Raw genomic sequence first — 18638 nt, 5'->3', positions numbered from 1 at the left:
CTTATGGTACAGTCCACTTTTGTAAACACCTCGCAAATTTGCACATTCCAGCAAATATACCTGATCCACGGGCATGATTGTCATAAAATAAACAACATAAATGTGTTTATTTATTTTTAAGAAAAATAAAGACTATGTGAAAGGAATTGGGGAAAAAAGGATAAAAAGTTAAAGTTCCCCCATAAAGCAATTACAGCACATATGAAAATAATTAAAAAGGCAATAAAGTAGAAAAAAATTAAAAAGAAGTAATCACTTAGAGGGTTTTATTTTTATTATAAGCAGAAAAAAATCTCATGAGTCATTATGTCTATGAATAAGTGTTATAAATGTTGTTACTATGGAAGTATAATAGCAGAAGCACATTTGGATAACACTACTTTGAGGACATACATACAAAGCAGTACAACTGGATTACATGAACAGGCTCATCACTCTCTCTCAAAGGTTATGTGAAGGCCTGCAAATCGATTTAAATACATTATGTGTTTTACCATAACCTTTAAGCACGCAATCATACTTTATAAACTGGTAGGATATAACTTTATATATGTGATTGCTATTTTTTCTTTCCAGAAAAAAAGGATCACAAGCATCCGTTGTTATAACTTCGCAGAGTTAATAATGTTGATGTAAAAACTGAAAGTTTTTGTATGAAAGTATAAAAAAATACTTTCATAGTCAACTACTAATTTCAATAAAAGGAAGTCAATAACTTGAGATGGCCAAAGTTGTATCTGTAGGGAAGAGCAGGAGGTGTTAATAGTAAAGTGAAGTATCTCTTAGATGCTTCCTATTATAAAACCATCACTGTGATGGACAGAAACATACTTTATTGCAGCCTTCACATGCACGTCAGACTGGACAGCTAAGCAAACAAATCAAACAAGGCAAGAAAGAAAAAAAAAAGAGATAAAACTTAAAAAAATAAAACTAAAATTATAGTCTTCAGTTTATTGTGTCATGGTATTGTTTCTCCTGTCTGCCTCAAAAAAATCATTCAGGCACAGTCATTTGTTCCAAAGTTTCTGCATCATCTTAGTATTGCTTTAATTTTTCCACTCTTCATCCTCCATCTCTTGTTATTATGAATAAATTTTAGCTTGCCAACCTCCCACTCTCTCTCCTTTCATCTTCTCTAAGAGTTGAGGTGCTCCACTTGGATGGTGGATGCTGACACAGTGAGACAGAGGTCCTTGTGGGTACTAATGTCCGCCACACTGACTGACTTGTACTGGATGTCGTTGGCAGACACCGTCTTGTATTGATGGAGGTCAAACGGACAGGAGATGGATTCTGTCTGAGGGTAGTTGCTCTGGCTCTGTCCTTGCTGGCCCCTGCCCGCCGCTCCACTCCCAGCTCCTCCAGGTCGGCTCGATGCTCCATCTGCACTCTCTACCCGGCTCTGAGCTCCAGCCTGGCCCTGGGCCTGGCTTTGGTTCTGTTGTGCCGGCTGTGCTGCCATGACTGCTGATGCAGTCAACTGCTCTGGGTTGTGTTTCTCCATGTGTTTCACCAGATACGTCTCCTGAGATGAAGGGAGGATAGGTAGAGGGGAAACAGTGGAGACATGACTACACGGTGTAAAGTAGCTGCCAGGTGTCTGATGCCAGTGAGGCGATTCATAGTGTTGCATGTAGTAATGCTCTTCAGAAATGGACATTTGTCTTACTGAAGTGTAAGTGCGGTTGCAGAGACCACACGAGTAGATCCGGGCATGTTTGACAGTGTGTGTGGACATGTGCACCTCCAGGCTCGCTCCATCTATGTATCCTTTATTGCAGTTGGGGCACTTGTAAGGCTTGTCTTTGTTGTGTTGACGCCGGTGAGACTAGGGGAAAAAATTGTTATTGGCAAAAAAAAGGCATAACAATACAGTGAAATGTTTTGAGAGTCAGTTAATACCCAAACACTCCATGCATAAGAATAGAACCAAACTCATTCACACCTGTAAATTTGAGAGTTGCGTGAAGGATTTCTCACAGCCTGGGTGACTGCACTTGTATGGCCGATCTCCAGTATGAATCCTGAATAAAACACAAAAACACACACATGTACAAACACAGGCGCCTATCACTTTCAGGGTGACCTAACCTGACCGCAAGGAGATGAGAAACCCTAGACCAGTGGGTGATTTACCTGCTGTGCTGCTGAAGGTGACTCAGCTGTCTGAAGGACTTTTCGCAGTAGGAACAGGTGTAGGGTTTCACTCCGGTGTGGATGCGGATATGTTGGGCCAGGTAACTAGAGTTGGCAAATGACTTGGTACAATGGGGACACTTGTGGGGCTTTGCATCTGTGTGGTTCCTGATGAGAGCAGACAAGATGGTAAAACAGAGAAATGAAAACAGGACTGTAAGGATAAACTGAAGACAAAAAAAAGCCTCATTTTAAGATAATCCTCTTAATTTATCATTTCAGGGAAAAACATCTCACACAAGGAAATTAAAGCTTGCGGCGATGAAGCACAGAGCAATGAAACATTTGGAAATTCTGAAGAAAACACCCCAACAAAATACGCTATACTGATTACGGCCAGCAGTAATTACAAAATTCACACAAACATCCAACAACATTAACAATTTTATATGTCTGGACCAACGCGATTAGATGCTTAAGATTTAAACACAAGAGATTATATTAAAGGGGACCCATTATGTTATGTAATTTTCAGCTAATACTGAATTTAACATGAGTAGCTTTTCAAGCCTTACAGGCCTGATGCAGCCCCTTGATGCAGCCCCTCAGCTGTCTGAAACAAGTCGTTTTATCTCCTTCTCTCTCCCCTTCAGTCAATTTTCTCCATCAGACAGGAGGTCTGAACAGCAGGTGGGTGGGGAATCTATGCTCCTAGCCAGAGCTGTGTCCCTGAGGTGACCACTTTATGGATATTGACTCTCACTGATATCATACAGAGCTAAGAGTTGAACAAAGTATCTACAACTAAGAGAACAGTCTAAAAGCTGTGTTTTTGCCTCACAGAAATTACTTTACACTGACTTGTTTAATATGAAAATCCAGCATTTTAATGGTATACATATGCCGGAAAATACAAAAAGCATAATAGGTCCCCTTTAAAACAATAAAATAATAAATACTAACACGTTTTACAAATGTATCAGTTTATCATGCTTCCCGAAATGATGGAAAATTGATACGAGCACAGCCCCCCAAAAAGGATCAAACAAACAGGATAACAGAGCATGAAAGCAAAGCATGGCAGAACATCACTATTGAGTGTTGAAGGTGAGAAAAGCACTGACAAAGATATGAACCATCAAATCAATAACACAAAGGGCTGTACAATGGTAAAGAGCAACAATACTGTCAAGTTTATTTTTTAGAAGTTTACTTTGAAATATTTGAAATAGGTATGTGTGTGTCTATGGAAGAAGCAGTGTCGGAAGACATGACAGCACATGCAGACAGAAGAACAGAAGGTGCAGTGCAAAAAGGAGCAAGACCTGCACAAACACAGCAAAGACAGAAACAAAGGCAGGGGGAAAAAAACAAAAGAAAAATTTTTTTTACGGCCAAAGGCCAGACTTCAAAGGTGTCGTCTGAATTTTAATATGCTGAAAAGGTCACTGGATGAAACTGGCAACATGCGAGCCAACATCCACAAGGCAACGTAATATGGTCTGCACTTCACTGTCTTCACCAGGATGGAGAAGAACATAGGAGGGGTCTTAGCAGGACAAGTTAAGAGAACAGGGTATATGGTATGGGTGGGTAATGGGATTGGGGGGTCTGTAGTACCGTGAGTGCTGCTGTAAGTGACTGAGCTGCCTGAAAGATTTCTGGCAGTAGGAGCAGGTGTAAGGCTTGGCCCCACTGTGGATGCGGATGTGCTGGGCCAGGTAGCTGGAGTTGGCGAATGACTTGGCGCAGTGAGGACACTTGTGAGGTTTGGCCTCTGTGTGCGACTTGGAGTGGATCTGCATGTCAGACTTACTGAAGAAGGTCGCCGCACACATCCGGCACCTACAGGCGTAGAGACAGAGAAATGGAAGGATGGGATGGAAGTACAAGGAGGAGGAAGAAGAGGGAGATGTACAAGAGGAGGAGAAAAAAAAGAGAGAAGATGGGACAGAAGAAGATTAGGAGACAGGGTAATGGAGCAATGACCCACAGAGAGAAATAAGATATCACAGAAAATGAAAAAAAAGAAAGAAAAAAAATCAATGAAGACAAAGGCGGGTTAAATCAAATAAAGACGACACAACCAGACAACACAGTGAAATGTCAAGGGAGAAATCAGTGAAAACTGAGGAGGAAAGGTACACAGATACTATAAAAAAGAGGAAGAGAAGGACACAGAAGTGAGATCACAGCTCAAAGAGCATGCTATATAAGGACAAAGGGGAGAGTAGAAGACAGGTTTGTGTCCAGTGTGTGCAGACGGAGAGAGCATCTACAAAGCATGTATTTGTTTTCTCAAATACATTTTTAGTAAAGAATTAAGCATCCATCACAAAGCTGGTGTGTTCAGCCACAACATGCAGTGAAGAGTGTTTGTCTGAGGAGTCGGCGTGTCAGACGCTAATATCCAGCACTGCCAAGGTCATCTACAAAAGCTGAAAATCTCAATGCTAATTTCCAGAAGTGAACAGAGAAACAGATGTATGCATTTTTCACAGCCAGAGCAAGAACAAATGGAGATGAGCAGCAAGTATTTAAAAAAATTAAATAAATAAATAAATACCTGTATGTTTTCGTGCTATCTTTCGAGGCATGGTCTTCGTCTTCATTTGAGAGATCATATGGATCTCTAGCATGATGCTGCAAAGTTGTCACCTATTGATAATAAAATTTAAATTGATTTAATGAGCAGTTCGTTGCAACACCCTTCCTCTTTCACATCTGTAGCTGTTCTCTTACCTGGCCACCTGGCGTCAGATGAGCCAGTATTACAGTTTCATTTCCTGGCATGCCCAGAGGACCAACCCGAGACACTGTGGTCTTCTTCTTTCTCCCTCGTTTAGAGGGCGCTGGCATCACAACCACATGTGAATTCCCGTCCGCTTCTTTTTTGTCTATGAGAAGATCGACAGAAACAGGTTAAGATACTGGAACAGAGTTTTGAAAGCAGAAGATAGAACAAGTTTGTAATAATCCCATCCCATATTTAAATAGCATCTACATAATGGTCTGTAGGTGCATTGACATCAAACTGAAAACCAGAAGATGCTGAAGGAAGTCTAATGTGTTTCAGTATAATTGACATGTGAATACATTTGGACAGCATCAGACACATGATCAAAATTGATGTGCTTCTTTTATAAATATGGGCACTTTTCATACTGAAAATCTGTATTTATGTTTGTTTTCTAAAAGCAAAGACACTAATAATTTATTAACAGTTTCAAACAGCATCTATTGTACTGGAAGACATAAATTTACTTAAAAAGACAGAACCATAAGTTACTGACACAGGCTTGGTAATAAAATAGTTTTCTGGTTTTGTTACTCATCAGATCACTCTGTGCTTTGTGGACAAGGACACAGATGTGTTCATAGCTCAGAGATGTAATTAACGAACAACCTGAACAAAGTCTAACTTAGCAGTGCAAGAAAGACTCTCAGTCAGGTTTGATCATGTTCCAGGTAATCAAGTCATCATTAAATGCTTCAGACATTTTTGTCTCCTGAGTTTTTAGTGTAAGAATGTTCTTTTATAGTCTCAATAACTCCATAAGAAAACATATGAATGCCCCCAAAAGCCAAAATATTCCACAGATGAGGGATTCAGTCAGTGATTGGTCATATTAAAACCTGGTTTATGCTCATTATAGTGGCCCTCATGAAAGTGCTAAAAGCACAAACCGTGTTGTTTCAGTTTGTCGTGCACCTGAAAACTTTTGCAACCCAGTGTGCACAGCATGAAGCTATGAAGACACAAGAATAAGAATCCTTTATTGTCATTACGTGTTCATACAATGAAACTTTGTTTGGTAGCTCAGAAAAGAATGAGCCCTTAGCGCACCCATCGACATACATATATATATACTGTACATACATATATACGACTGTGCTGGTCTCAATGATATATACTGAAGCTCAGACATTCTCAGATTACAAAGAAGGAGATGCAGCAACACCTTCAAAATGAGACTTTCTGGAGAAATCTCTATGAATTCTTAGCTTCTTCTTTCTAATTCTTCTACTCATGTACCAGCACTGATGAAAAGTTGCTGCACCTATTATCTAAGAGAGGACTTCAGCGAGTTCAGTGCGCACTGAAGCGCCAGTAAGTAATGGCCATGGGGCTGCAGCGGCGTCACAGTCGGCACATACCAAAACCAATAAGGTGACCATAAACCAGGCTTTACACAATACCCTGAGTTCTGAATCGTAGTAAATCTATAACACTGTTTGATCCACCCATATAAGTTTTAATCATTTACATAGTAACAATATTGTACTTAGAAACAAGTTAGCCTGTGTGTGTGTATAATAACATGCTGTTCACCTGAAGAATGGAGCGCTGAAACAATCATGGTTGTTGCCGGATGGCCGGACACAAACGACTGAGAGGAGGTTGGAGAGACTAGAGTTCCCTGAGGAGTCGTGATCACCAGACCAGCTGCAGAGAAAGAGACAAGAGCAGAGATGAGAAATTGTCTAAGATGAGCGGTGTCACTGAGGTTGAGGAATTCAATTTACAGCTTCAAGAACATGTTACCAAAGGCATTTTTTAACTACAATCTACATCTCCAAGTGTAACAATAGCGCTACAAAGCAGAATGTTTGTAATACAGCGCTAAAGTTGTCTCAGTTGAGGAAAACCTTGAATTAAAATTCTTAGTTGTTCATTTTACCCCCATTTTTTCTATTTATAAAGTTTGTTCTCAAAACCTAAATCATTTAACACACTGCTGTTACATTATACTTCAAAAACTGAAGGTATGGGATCTAAATACGGCCTTAATATTTGGTGTTTCAGTTTTTTAACTCAATCCCCAAATATGTTAAGTCTTTCAACCTCAAAACTGAGAAAGAGACGCTTAAAGGTTTCTAAACACAGAAACAAGCCCACCTGCTGTCATGATGCCTGTGGAGGGGACAGGCAACACTGTGATGTTCTGGGTGGTGTGCGGAGGGTGGAGGTGCGCCGCACTACCAGCCTGGCCTCCTCCATCTGTCTTGGCCCCAGGCGTGGGGATGGTGAGAAGAGTCGTCTGGTAGTGAGATGCAGAGGAAGCAGAGAAGGAAGCGCTTTTTTCCTGTTGCTCTTTTACTTTGTTTAGGAACATGGCATTCTCAATCTGTCAGGAGAAAGGAGATTTTTCTTTGACGGAAACATTCTCTCCCTGTCATCAACTGATTGAACAGTAAATTATTTTGTAGCCTAACCTGTCCGGGCATAGTCGGGACTGGGGACCAGAAATATGATGAATTAAAATGAGAGTCTTCCATCATTTCTGCAACGACACAAAAGCAGCAAGATTTGAAAACTTTCCATCACAACAGGCTAACACTAGAATTTATTATTATTCATTAAAATGAGCTAAATGTATCTTATATAAAACATAAAGTCTAACTTTAGAGTTGATTTGGAAGCTGACGTTTGTAATAATGGTACATGCATTGTGCCATATTACATTTAGTCTAACCTCATTAAAACACTCTAAGTAGGAGGGAGGACCCATCGATAAAACTATTTTAACAGAAAATTTTTTTAGCTTTATGATTCACTGGATAGCTTATTAATAAAATTTAAAAAAAGCATTGGTTTGAGTTAGGTGTACCTAATGAAGTGGCAGTGGAGCCTGTTTCCCTCACAGCTGCTTGTGTACATTAGGACTAAAAAAAAAGAGAAGACATTTCTACTAGAGTAATTAAAAATTGTAGTGAAAATGCTCATGCGGTGTGTTTCTGTGTCTAATGAGAAAGACCTTAATGAAATGTTTCCCACACCAAAGAGCATGTACTACATTATTCTCCTGCAGATCAATGACAAGACAAATACCAGATCAATGCACTACTGTTTTAACGGCTCACCCACTACAAGGATTTCCTGTTAGGAGGCCTCTGGGCAAAAAAGGAAAAAAAAGTAGTAATGGTTTGTCAACCCTCTCAGTTCATTTGTGCACCGTATTCCTAAAATATGACATGGCTTATTGAGTGCTGACTGCACACTGCAGAGCACCAATTAATTTGAGAACATACACCTTGTTAGCAAAACCAAGAGAAATAATGAAAACCATAAATCTGAATCTTGACATTCTTCGAGATGGGGATCAGGTAATAAGGTTGGACCTAAAGAGCCTCGCCATATCAGTCACTTCACCGTAGCGGCGGGTGTAAAGCAGACAAAGTGTGTTGACGCAGCACGTGTTGTTGTGACATGTTTTAGAATAAAAAGCAAAGACTGTTTCACTTCTAACCGCAGTGTACCAACAAGCCAAACCAGGACATTGAAACTAAAGTAGAGAAATGAAATTCACGTAATTCTGGCTGCTAAAAGCAAAACAAAACAATCCTCCAAAAATCAATAGGAGGCAAAATTATTTTAAAGAAACTCACAGCAAATGACTGCAAAGAGTCTGAAGGGTTGTTTAACTCAGTTGTGATGCAAAAGTGTCCTCTGCAGTGGTGCACATCAGATAATCGGCACGATGCAGGTTATAACACTGTGGTGACACTTTTGTTTGTTTGTTTGTTTTATTCTCACCTGTAACCAGGTTTGATTCACTCATCCTGTGTGAAGCACTGTGGTTACTTTAACTATGCTGATATGGCCCCAGGGTCAAAATCAGCCCTGAATGAGGCCAATGTGGAGTTTATAACTTACACTTCTGCTTTTTTTCCTTTGTGATACAAAATATTTAGACTGTAAGAAAACCTGGTTGACAGTGTGTTTTCCAGTTCAAGAAAAAAAATACAGTTAAGAGCTGAGTATATTACTGAGTAGAAATACATGCACTCTGTCGTCATTTCCCACTGTTTGTTTTCTTTTGGCTCTGGCGAAAACTTTTGTGGGCACTAAATAAAAGACCCAGTTAATCAAATTACTAGACACTAACTCCCCAGTGTGAGGGTGGAGGTTTTTTAAAGGGTCCCTGAAGGTGTGGGTCTCTTGGGGAAGCACTAGGCTCATTCCTGTGACATGTTATTGCTACAGATACAGTTTAAAAAGGAAAAGTAGAAAGGGGGAGAAAGATTCTGTTTTTTTTAATTAATGAGATAATTATGTCGCAGAAGAAAATGGGCTGTTGCTCAGACTAAAAATCCCAAAAGAGTCTCTGTTGATTTAAAAGTTTCACTTCATAAGCATTAATGTTTAATTAAGCTTCATTTAATACAATTTTCTTAAGTTCAGGTCTGAACCAGTGGGAGATACTGCTGTCTATGAGTAATATAGATGGTACTGAAATACACTGTTTATCAGCTTGATATTACATTGTTTCTCCAGGATCTTTAACATATAAGACAATCCATGAACATGTGGGTATCACCCAATTTTTCTAACTTAAAAGAAAACAAAATTGTACTGCATCACTGTTTTCATGAAGTTTAATATTACAGAGGCTATACTGGGGGGATTTTAAGAGATGTCAATAATTCAGAAAATACTTTTATTTGTCAGGTTAATGTAATAGATTTTTGAGATAGTTGGTACATTTATATGATAAGAAAAGCAAAACTAGCATGTTGGTCTCATGGATGAGTCATTAGAGATATTTCAATTAGCTTTTACTTTTGTCTTAATTTCCATATTAAGTTTGCTGGTTACATTTTAGTTTCTTTTGTTGGAAAATGTTTAGTAATGTTTTGATCTTTTTATCTATTAGATTACAAGGGATGTTTGTACAAGGGAGAATTTTAGAAGCTCAGATCAATAAAAACACTCGACTAAACGTGTGCACAGATATCCCCCATACTGAATGTGTTCACAATTAAAACGTATCAGAAAAGACTAAAAGTGAAGACTTGTAACTTATATTTCTTATTGCACTCGGATTATTAAGGAATATATGAAATACTGTTTAGTTTAGTTTTTCTTTTTTGTTTTGTTGAGAATTTGTGTTACTTTTTATTATTTCCGTGTAACTAACATGTATTGTCACACCCACTTTTAGTTTTTAGTTTGGTTGCCTATTACAGCCTTGTCTGGGTGCAAGTGTTTGGCTCCATACAGCTGTGATTCCATAACTGCAGCTCTGATTAAGCGTCCAGATGTGTTAAAAAGCACTATTAAATAACATGAGGTTAAACTTTCCTGCCCGCTTTCCTATATTTCAGTATTTAGCGGCATTAGAAGGGATCCACATCCAGCTACTTAGCTTTAAGTTTGCTCTGCGGAATAAAGTCGACCTAAAAGAACTACAAAAACATGAACTTTTATAAAACGCCACACATCGAAACAATGTAAGGCGCATATCTACAGCAGGTCTCCATTTGGCCTCCGTGCATCCTGCAGTTATTCAGGCCCGACGTGCTGATTAACATACATTTAGCAGACACACAGTGTGAGCCTGGGCTGCCTTCCCGCTCGGGAAAAAAATAAACGCAAAGCAATGAAAAAAACCAAAAGCATAAAAAAAACTGAAGCGAAGAAAAAAAAATAGACCATCCTCACAGACTTCCGGCTGTGGGGACGGGTGGAGAGGCGGCAGCAGAGTCGACCGAATCTATCAAAATTTACTACCGACTGCGTGGAGAAGAGTGGCGTTTACCGGAGCTGACGACTCCGCTTTCCTCCGCGAAGCTCCAGCAGGCCGGGATAGTTTGGACACAGTTTCCAAATCTGTCCAAATTCCAGTGAATCAGTGAAGTTTCCCCCCCCTCCTCCTCTTTTTTTTTCTCTGGCTCTCGCTCTCTCTTTTTTTTTTTTTTCGTTTTTTTCCCTCCGGTGAGCCAGTCGCTTCGTCTGAGCTTCACTTCCTCCTGATAAGGTCGTCAGACAAAAGAAGCGTGTGCAGTGACGTCACTTCCGCTTTCTGTCAGGCAGTTAATTTAAAAAATCTAAAAAGTCCGCGATCAGCTGGTCGTGTTTTTTTGAGTTGTAGTAGTGGTAGCAGTAACATAAACAAATAAATAATTATTTCACTGTATCGCATGCCAGCTTTTACTTACCAAGTGAATAAGTCCCCAGTGGTGCGTTTACTTGTGGTCAGAAATATGAATTAGTCAGTACTGTCAGGGGTGTCCAACACTCGGCCCGCGGGCCAGAACCGGTCTGCCCAATGAATGTTTTTGGGTTTTTTTGTGAGGCACTAGACTCAAATGACTTTGTTATTTCATTATTAAACAATATACACACATGATTACTTTAATTTGTCACTCTTCCTGGGGACCAGAACCGGCGTTGTGCAAAAAGGGATCTCCTGACAAAAAGTAATTTCTGGCATTTAAACTGTTGTAAATGAGTTGTTGGCCTATAATCTGTCAAACATATCTCTCATGAATGATATCAACTCCTTTTGAGCCAGACAGAACATGAGAGATGACAAAGAGACATTCATTTATCCTTTGTGTATCCAGGTAAGAGTCGCTGACATAAAAAAAGGCCATTTTCTGGAGAGATCTGGCCAAGAGAGCAGCAAACATTTAAATAGCTATATTATCACAGTCCATAACGCCAAAACTTTTTGTTCCCAAAAGGTTATTTTTAAAGGTAATATTCCCTAAAATTATTCTTCCAAATTATTACCTTTCTGAAATATTTATCATTAACATTGTTATAACATTGCTAGTGGCACTTAAAAACCGCACATTTAATCATTTGTTTTTTTTTAAATTTCTGTCTCTCTTCCAAAGTGTGTCTTTTGTTCACTCCCAATCGATCGAGGCAGATGGGTGCACCTACCTGAGCCTGGTCCTGCTATAGATTTCTTCCTGTTAAAAGAGAGTTTTTCCTTCCCACTTTCACAAAGTGTGTGTTTAAAGGGCATCATTTGATTGTTGAGGTTTTCTCTGTATTATTTTAGGGTCTTTATCCAACAATATAAAGCCCCCTGAGATGAATGCTGATATGATTTGAAGATACATAAATAAAACAGAATTGAATTGAAATGTTACCAGAGGGATGTTTCATTAGTAAAAGGTTTATAAACATGTTTTTAAAATGAACCAACTGAGTTTTTTTGGGAAGAGGTCTGGTACACCTGGCTGCTCTCTCAGTATTAAGAGAGCTTTAAAGAAATCTGTGGTTATTCAAGCAATCTTGACAGCTCAGTTTTGATAAACGGTTATTGGTGGAATCTCATGGAAGCACTGATTTATCAGGGGTTTTTTTTAAAATTATTTTTTAGATAATAACACAAATTTTCAACTGAGCTCTGAAACAAAAAAAGAAAAGAAAATACAGCAGTTGAAACAAGCTTCCATAAATCTCTTCAAGAGGGTGAACCGGCACTGTGTGTATTTACACTTTGATTCACTTTTTTAGATCATTTGTTCAGTTTTACCAGTGCATACAGCAACATTTACAGTGACCCCTATATGAGTTGTGTTAATTTCACGACACAGTCCAAAATACATAAATTCAAAAATAAAGAAAATATAGACCACATCTATATCTTTTGATGATTCCTAGGTTTTTGAAGACAGAATTTTAACAGTAATAATAATAATAATTATAATTCTATATATACATATAAACTCAAAGAACATTTATATTGGTAAGGAACCTTTCTGTTACTCCCCAGTGGCACTGGTGAGAAACCCCACAAAGCTACCTGAGGCTCCTCTACCTTTAAAAGTACAGATTGCCTGTGTATTGCAGGGCTAACAGAGATGGAAAGATGGTGATTCACTCTCACATTCAAGGCCAATTTAGAATCACTAATTAACCTGGAGAGAACCCACATAGGTTACAGACTGATCATGGAAGCGCCAAGATCCCAGCAGAAAAGCAGGTTTGAGCTTCTTGCCGTGAAGCAAGAAGCGCAAACCTATTACTATGTGCACTACTGTGTAGCTACTTTTGGCAACGCCTTAATTCACAAAGGATGGCCACAGCAGGTAGCTCCACATGTTTGATGTGGCAGATTATTTTTTTACACTGAATGCCTTTCCATACAAAAACTCAAAGATATTTGTGTCTCTGTGTCTCCTGGATTGAAACCAGGAATGTTTCACTCATTAGACGAATATGTAAGCAACGATACTATGGAGCTGCCTGTGTATACAATATATTCCTAGAATAACAAAAAACATGGTTATCTGTGCACCAAAAGTGGTCAGGGCTCATTAATTAAGGACCATGAATGCAATCACCAGATGAAATCTAACCAGCACTTTCCAAGAGTTTAAGACTGAACGGCTATAATCTGTTGTCCCGACGCATCCTCAAAATGTTACGGGGAAATGTCTTTGGGAAATATACAAAATTGGTCACTTCAAGCCTCTGTAACATCCTGAAAACAGCTTAAAATATTGCATTGACAATTTTGTTTTAATTTACTGTTACCATGCAACACTGGGTAAGATTCCCTATAAATAAAATTATACCCCAGTTAGCAGTGAACGATGCCAAATGTTTTTCTCAAAAACATTCCAACAGACATAATTACAACCTGTAGGTGGAAAAAAAGTCAGCAAAGTTCAAAGAGCATTTGGTTCAGTAGTAAATAATTGTGTAAGTAATTCATAATCATGCAGACAGGAACATGTTATCTCAGAGAAAATTAGTATATTGCATACTGTTTTTAGAATTTGATTAGTTTGGCTTATAAATAAATTCAAATGTTTAGCGGAGCTAAAATAACATTCATAAATGTCTTGTTTTGTCCAATTAATATTTCCATAAAATCTGACAGATACTGCTCTTTTTGGCAATTTTAATGATTAAACAGGCTTCACTGCGTTTCAGACAATAAATAGAGCAAGAAATAGAAACACTCACAGTATTTACTTGAAAAAAGCCTTATCCAGTCGTGGCCAAAAGTTTTGAGAATGACACAAATATTAGTTTTCACAAAGTTTGCTGCTTGAGTGTTTTTAGATCTCGGGCATGTTGTCAATCAACTTCTGGGCCAAATCCTAACAGATGGCAACCCATTCTTTCATAATCAATGCTTGGAGTTTGTCAGAATTAGTGGGTTTTTGTTTGTCCACCTGCCTCTTGAGGATTGACCACAAGTTCCCAATTGGACTGAGGTCTGGGGAGTTCCCTGGCCATGGACCCAAGATGATTTGTTCCCCGAGCTACTCAGGTATCACTTTGGCCTTATGGCATGGTGACCCATTATGCTGGAAAAGGCATTGTTCTTCATCAAACTGTTCTTGGATGGTTGGAAGATGTTGCTTTCAGAGGATGTTTGGCTGTTTTTTTGGCAAAATTGTGAGTGAGCCCACTCCCTTGGATGAGAAGCAGCCCCACAAATGAATGGTCTCAGGATGCTTTACTGTTGGCATGAGACAGGACTGATGGTAGTGCTCACCTTTTCTTCTCTGGACAGTCCTTTTTCCAGATGCCCCAAACAATCGGAAAGGGGCTTCATCAGAGAAAATGACTTTGACAGTCCTCAGCAGTCCACTCGCTGTACTTTTTGCAGAATATCAATTCGTCCCTGATGGCTTTTTCGGAGAAAAGTGGCTTCTTTGCTCCCCTTCTTGACACCAGGCCATCTTCCAAAAGTCTTCGCCTCACTGTGCGTGCAGATGGACTCCTACCATTCCTGAGCAAGCGCTGCACTGGTGGCACTCTGATACCGCAGCTGAATCATCTTTAGGAGACCATCCTGGCGCTTGCTGGACTTTCTTGGGGGCCCTGAAGCCTTCTTCACAATAATTGAACCTCTATCCTTGAAGTTCTTGATGATCTGATAAATGGTTGATTTAGGTGCAGTCTTAGTAGCAACAACATCCTTGCCTGTGAAGCCCTTTTTATGCAACACAATGATGGCTGCATGTGTTTCTTTGCAGGTAAGAACAACGATTTCAAGCATCACCCTCCTTTTAATGCATCCAGTCTGTTATTCTAACTCAGTCAGCATAACATTATGATCTCCAGCCTTGTGCTCGTCAACATTCTCACCTGAGTTGATGAGAAAATGTTTGAAATGATCTCAGCAGGTCCTTTTATGGCATCAAATGCTGGATGATGAAATGCAGTGGAAATTGAATTTTTGAGATTAAGTTCATTTTCATGGAAAAGAAGGATTTTGCAATTGATCTGATCACTCTTCATAACATTCTAGAGTATATGGAAATTGCTATTATAAAAACGGAAGCAGCAAACTTTGTGAAAACCAGTATTTGTGTCATTCTCAAAACCTTTGGCGACGACTGTACTGTTAGACTTTGGTGAATATTAGAAAATAGAAATAAATAAAACTGTTTTTAGAAACAGCCTTTAATTTTTAGTTCAAATTATTTTTCATTAAAGTCCCAGCGTTATGACTTTAAAAGTTAACTTCCAAACTAACTTGTTGTCTTTTTCTAAATACCCATTTGTTCACTTAATGTTTCCCCCTTAATTTACTCCCTTACTTTAGCCATTTTATGTTGCAAATATTTTAATGAATCTTCTGTACTTGACCTCCTCCAGCTCTCAGTAGTCCAAATTGGACTAGACATACCATCTTACTTGGTCCAACTTGGACAGGCCCAGTGGCCCATAATGGTTATGGGCTACTGGGCCTCTGGATTACTAATTTGCCCCACTGGCCCATATTTCTGTTTTAGGTCTGTGGGATTTGGAGGCAAAAAAGAACCAGGAAGAGAATAATTTGCCAGCTTCTGCAGGCCAACCAATGCCACCTGTTATCATTGTGCTCATTAAGACATTGCAGCTCACTGTAATAATATGAGAACAGTAAAGATCCTAACAATGTTTCAAGAACTTTCATAGCCTTTGGATAAATGCATAAAAATCTTCAAAATTTAATGATTTTAAAAAAGTGAATATCTGGTAACATTTGCAACCAATATGATGCTCACTGGAAATATTTTTTACCTTCTTCCCTACCTTTATAGTCATCTTGTAAAATTGATATTGGATCACAAGGAGGACCACAAATGAAGGCTTTTTACACGACAGAATGAAAATGGAAAAGTGTTTTAACAAAGTGAACACCATAGAACAAAGGTGTCAAAGTCATTTTAGTGCATGGGCCACATAAAGTTGCCATGGTTGTTTGAACTTAAGCAGGTTGAACCACTAAACCATTTTCAAAATAATCAGTTTTTCTTTGAACGTAAAAAAGTAAAAATGCTTTTCCTGTTTAGTATCTATAAAACTAATAAATTTGTGTATACACCAGCTGGAATTGTGATTGTGATATCTATCTATCTATCTATCTATCTATCTATCTATCTATCTATCTATCTATCTATCTATCTATCTATCTATCTATCTATCTATATGTATATATGTATGTATGTATTTATATATATATATATATATATAGGCTGACCAACTTGTGCACTGCCTGGAATGCCTAGAACTATACAAGTTCAACAAGACCCTAAGAGCCTTCATCAGGACCTCAATGGGGATGTGGTGGACAACACTAGAGGCCAACTTCAAGCCCATAGCACAAGTCACCATCAAGTGCGGAATCTACCAAAGAGATGCTCTGTCCCCACTGCTGTTCTGCATAGGCCTGAACCCCCTCAGTGAGATCATTGAAAAGACTGGCTACAGATACAGACTACAGAATGGAGCAGTTGTCAGCCACCTCCTGTACATGGATGACATCAAACTGTTTGTCAAGAATGAACGAGACATCGATTCACTGATCCACACCACCAGGATATACAGCAATGATATCGGAATGTCATTTGGACTGGGGAAATGTAGTCGGATAATAACAAAGAGAGGGAAGGTAGTCACAACTGAGGGGATCAAACTACCAGAAGGCAACATTGCGGAACACTGAGGACAGCTACAAATACCTGGGGATCCCACAGGCAAATGGGAATCATGAAGAGGTCGCTAGAAGGAAGCTCCTGACCATGCATGGAGGGTTTCATCCCAAGACCAGCACCCTGAGGCTGTATGCTAAGCGGAAGGAAGGAGGCTGGGGACTGGTGAGTGTCAGCACCACGGTCCAGGAGAGGACAACAAACATCCACGAATACATCACGAAGATGCCCCCAAGTGACCGAGTGCTCAGTGAATACCTTGGGCAGCAGAAACCCAAGAATGAGGAGGAAGAGGAGGCACCATCATGGAAGGACAGGCCCCTGCACGTTATGTACCACCAGCAGATAGTGGAGGTGGCTGATATCCAGAAATCCTACCAGTGGCTGGACAAAGCCGGACTGAAAGACAGGACAGAGGCACTAATCATGGCAGCACAGGAAAAAGCTCTGAGCACAAGATCCATAGAGGCTGGGGTCTATCACACCAGGCAAGACCCCAGATGCAGGCTGTGTAAAGATGCCCCTGAGACAATCCAGCACATAACAGCAGGGTGTAAGATGCATATATGTATACATATACATATACACATATACATATATATATATATATATATATATATATATATATATATATATATATATATTTCTTACCAGAAACAAGAGACAAATTAATTGCCCAGGATGAAACAGACAGACCTGTCAGTTCTCTGGCAAATGCCAATGAAGATGCATGGTGCTGGTCTGTGAGCACAGGTGAAATATGCACACGAGTAGTCTGCTGGAGGTCATTCTGTAGGGCTCTGTCAGTGCTCCTCCTGTTCCACTTCAAGTAAAGGAGCAGGTACCAGACCGGGTGGGTTAATGCCCTTCTATGGATCTACGGCTTCTACCACTCTTGAGTCGAGGAGGAGGAGGTGGAGTACCTCTGCAACCTGAATGGGCTGCAGATAGTGTCTCATGCGTTAATGACAAGCACACTAGGAAAAAGCAAATTAGAAAAAAAAGAAAGAAAAATAGTACACAAACTGAATGCAATGATCTATGGACACCACATGCAAAATGAGTCTGTTGTGAGCCGTGCTGTGCTGTGCTGTAGTGTGCTGGAGCAGCAGAATGTGGGAAGTGGATAAAAACAGAGTAAATAAACTGATTCGCGAGGCCAATAATGTTGTGTGTGTGGAGCCTGATTCTCTGACAGAGGTGTCAGAAAGGAGGATACTGTCTAAGCTATTGTCAATATTGCACAATCCGTCACGCTGTCTTCATCTTGTGCTGGAGCGTGTTCAGGAAATACTCATTCAGCCACATGCACTACAGAATTCTACAGGACATCATTCCTACCTCTGGCCATCTTTACAACTTTTCCTTATCATAAATTGGCTATTTTCACTTGCAATATCCTGTCTATACTCTGCATAGTATCATTTTAACTTTGGAATATTAAAATTAATATTGCACTTATTTTTACTTGTTTTTTTTATAGAGTTAAATGTTTTAATCATTCATATTTATATTTAAATTGACCACCTGTAACAAAACAATTTTCCACTGGGATTAATAAAGCATTTGGATAAAATGCATACCCTTTTGGGGGGGGGGAAGAGAGAGTGCTATTTGTTGTTGCCTCTCCACTATTCATGTTGTCACTTTCTTTGCACCAAAGCAGGTTAAATGATCCACAGTGGTTAGTGCTTCTTAACTGGACACATTGTTATCTCTGAATAATGAAGTTTAACCGACTTTGTGTTTCCTTAAATTTTTTATTTATTCATTTATTTTTTTTAACCAGTGTCTTTCACTCGTCGGACGCTCAGAAA

At 39.3% G+C, this 18638-nt stretch overlaps 1 protein-coding gene across 3 annotated transcripts; it reads right to left on the bottom strand.

Moving 5' to 3' along the window:
* Window positions 1-146: 146 nt before the first annotated feature.
* On the bottom strand, window positions 147-10818 carry znf384b (zinc finger protein 384 b). 3 transcript variants are annotated; one of them, XM_006802834.3, is made up of 11 exons: window positions 10683-10818; window positions 7357-7424; window positions 7040-7268; window positions 6473-6586; window positions 4882-5036; window positions 4706-4797; window positions 3760-3984; window positions 2140-2307; window positions 1949-2027; window positions 1673-1831; window positions 149-1528 (listed from the first exon to the last, which is right to left on the bottom strand). In XM_006802834.3, the coding sequence occupies exons 2-11, from the start codon at window positions 7420-7422 to the stop codon at window positions 1139-1141; spliced, it is 1677 nt and encodes a 558-aa protein (XP_006802897.2). In that variant the 5' UTR covers window positions 7423-7424; window positions 10683-10818; the 3' UTR covers window positions 149-1138. The 3 variants fall into 3 exon arrangements, with proteins under 3 accessions (XP_035768938.2, XP_006802898.2, XP_006802897.2); XM_035913045.2 differs by having other exon boundaries at window positions 147-1831; XM_006802835.3 differs by lacking the exon at window positions 3760-3984 and having other exon boundaries at window positions 148-1528.
* Window positions 10819-18638: the final 7820 nt, after the last annotated feature.

Source organism: Neolamprologus brichardi, chromosome 11 (assembly GCF_056152115.1).
Source record: "Neolamprologus brichardi isolate AB-2024 chromosome 11, ASM5615211v1, whole genome shotgun sequence".
NCBI classification, from domain to species: Eukaryota; Metazoa; Chordata; class Actinopteri; order Cichliformes; family Cichlidae; genus Neolamprologus; species Neolamprologus brichardi.
This window is presented reverse-complemented; position numbering and strand designations above follow the sequence as displayed.

Coding starts and splice junctions, on each gene's coding strand:
- znf384b (XM_035913045.2), bottom strand. CDS start 7,422: ATGATGGAAGACTCTCATTTTAATTCATCATATTTCTGGTCCCCAGTC. Junction 4,798..4,881: donor ATCTGACGCCAGGTGGCCAG/GTAAGAGAACAG, acceptor TATTATCAATAG/GTGACAACTTTGCAGCATCA. Junction 2,308..3,759: donor CACTTACAGCAGCACTCACG/GTACTACAGACC, acceptor TGCTCTCATCAG/GAACCACACAGATGCAAAGC.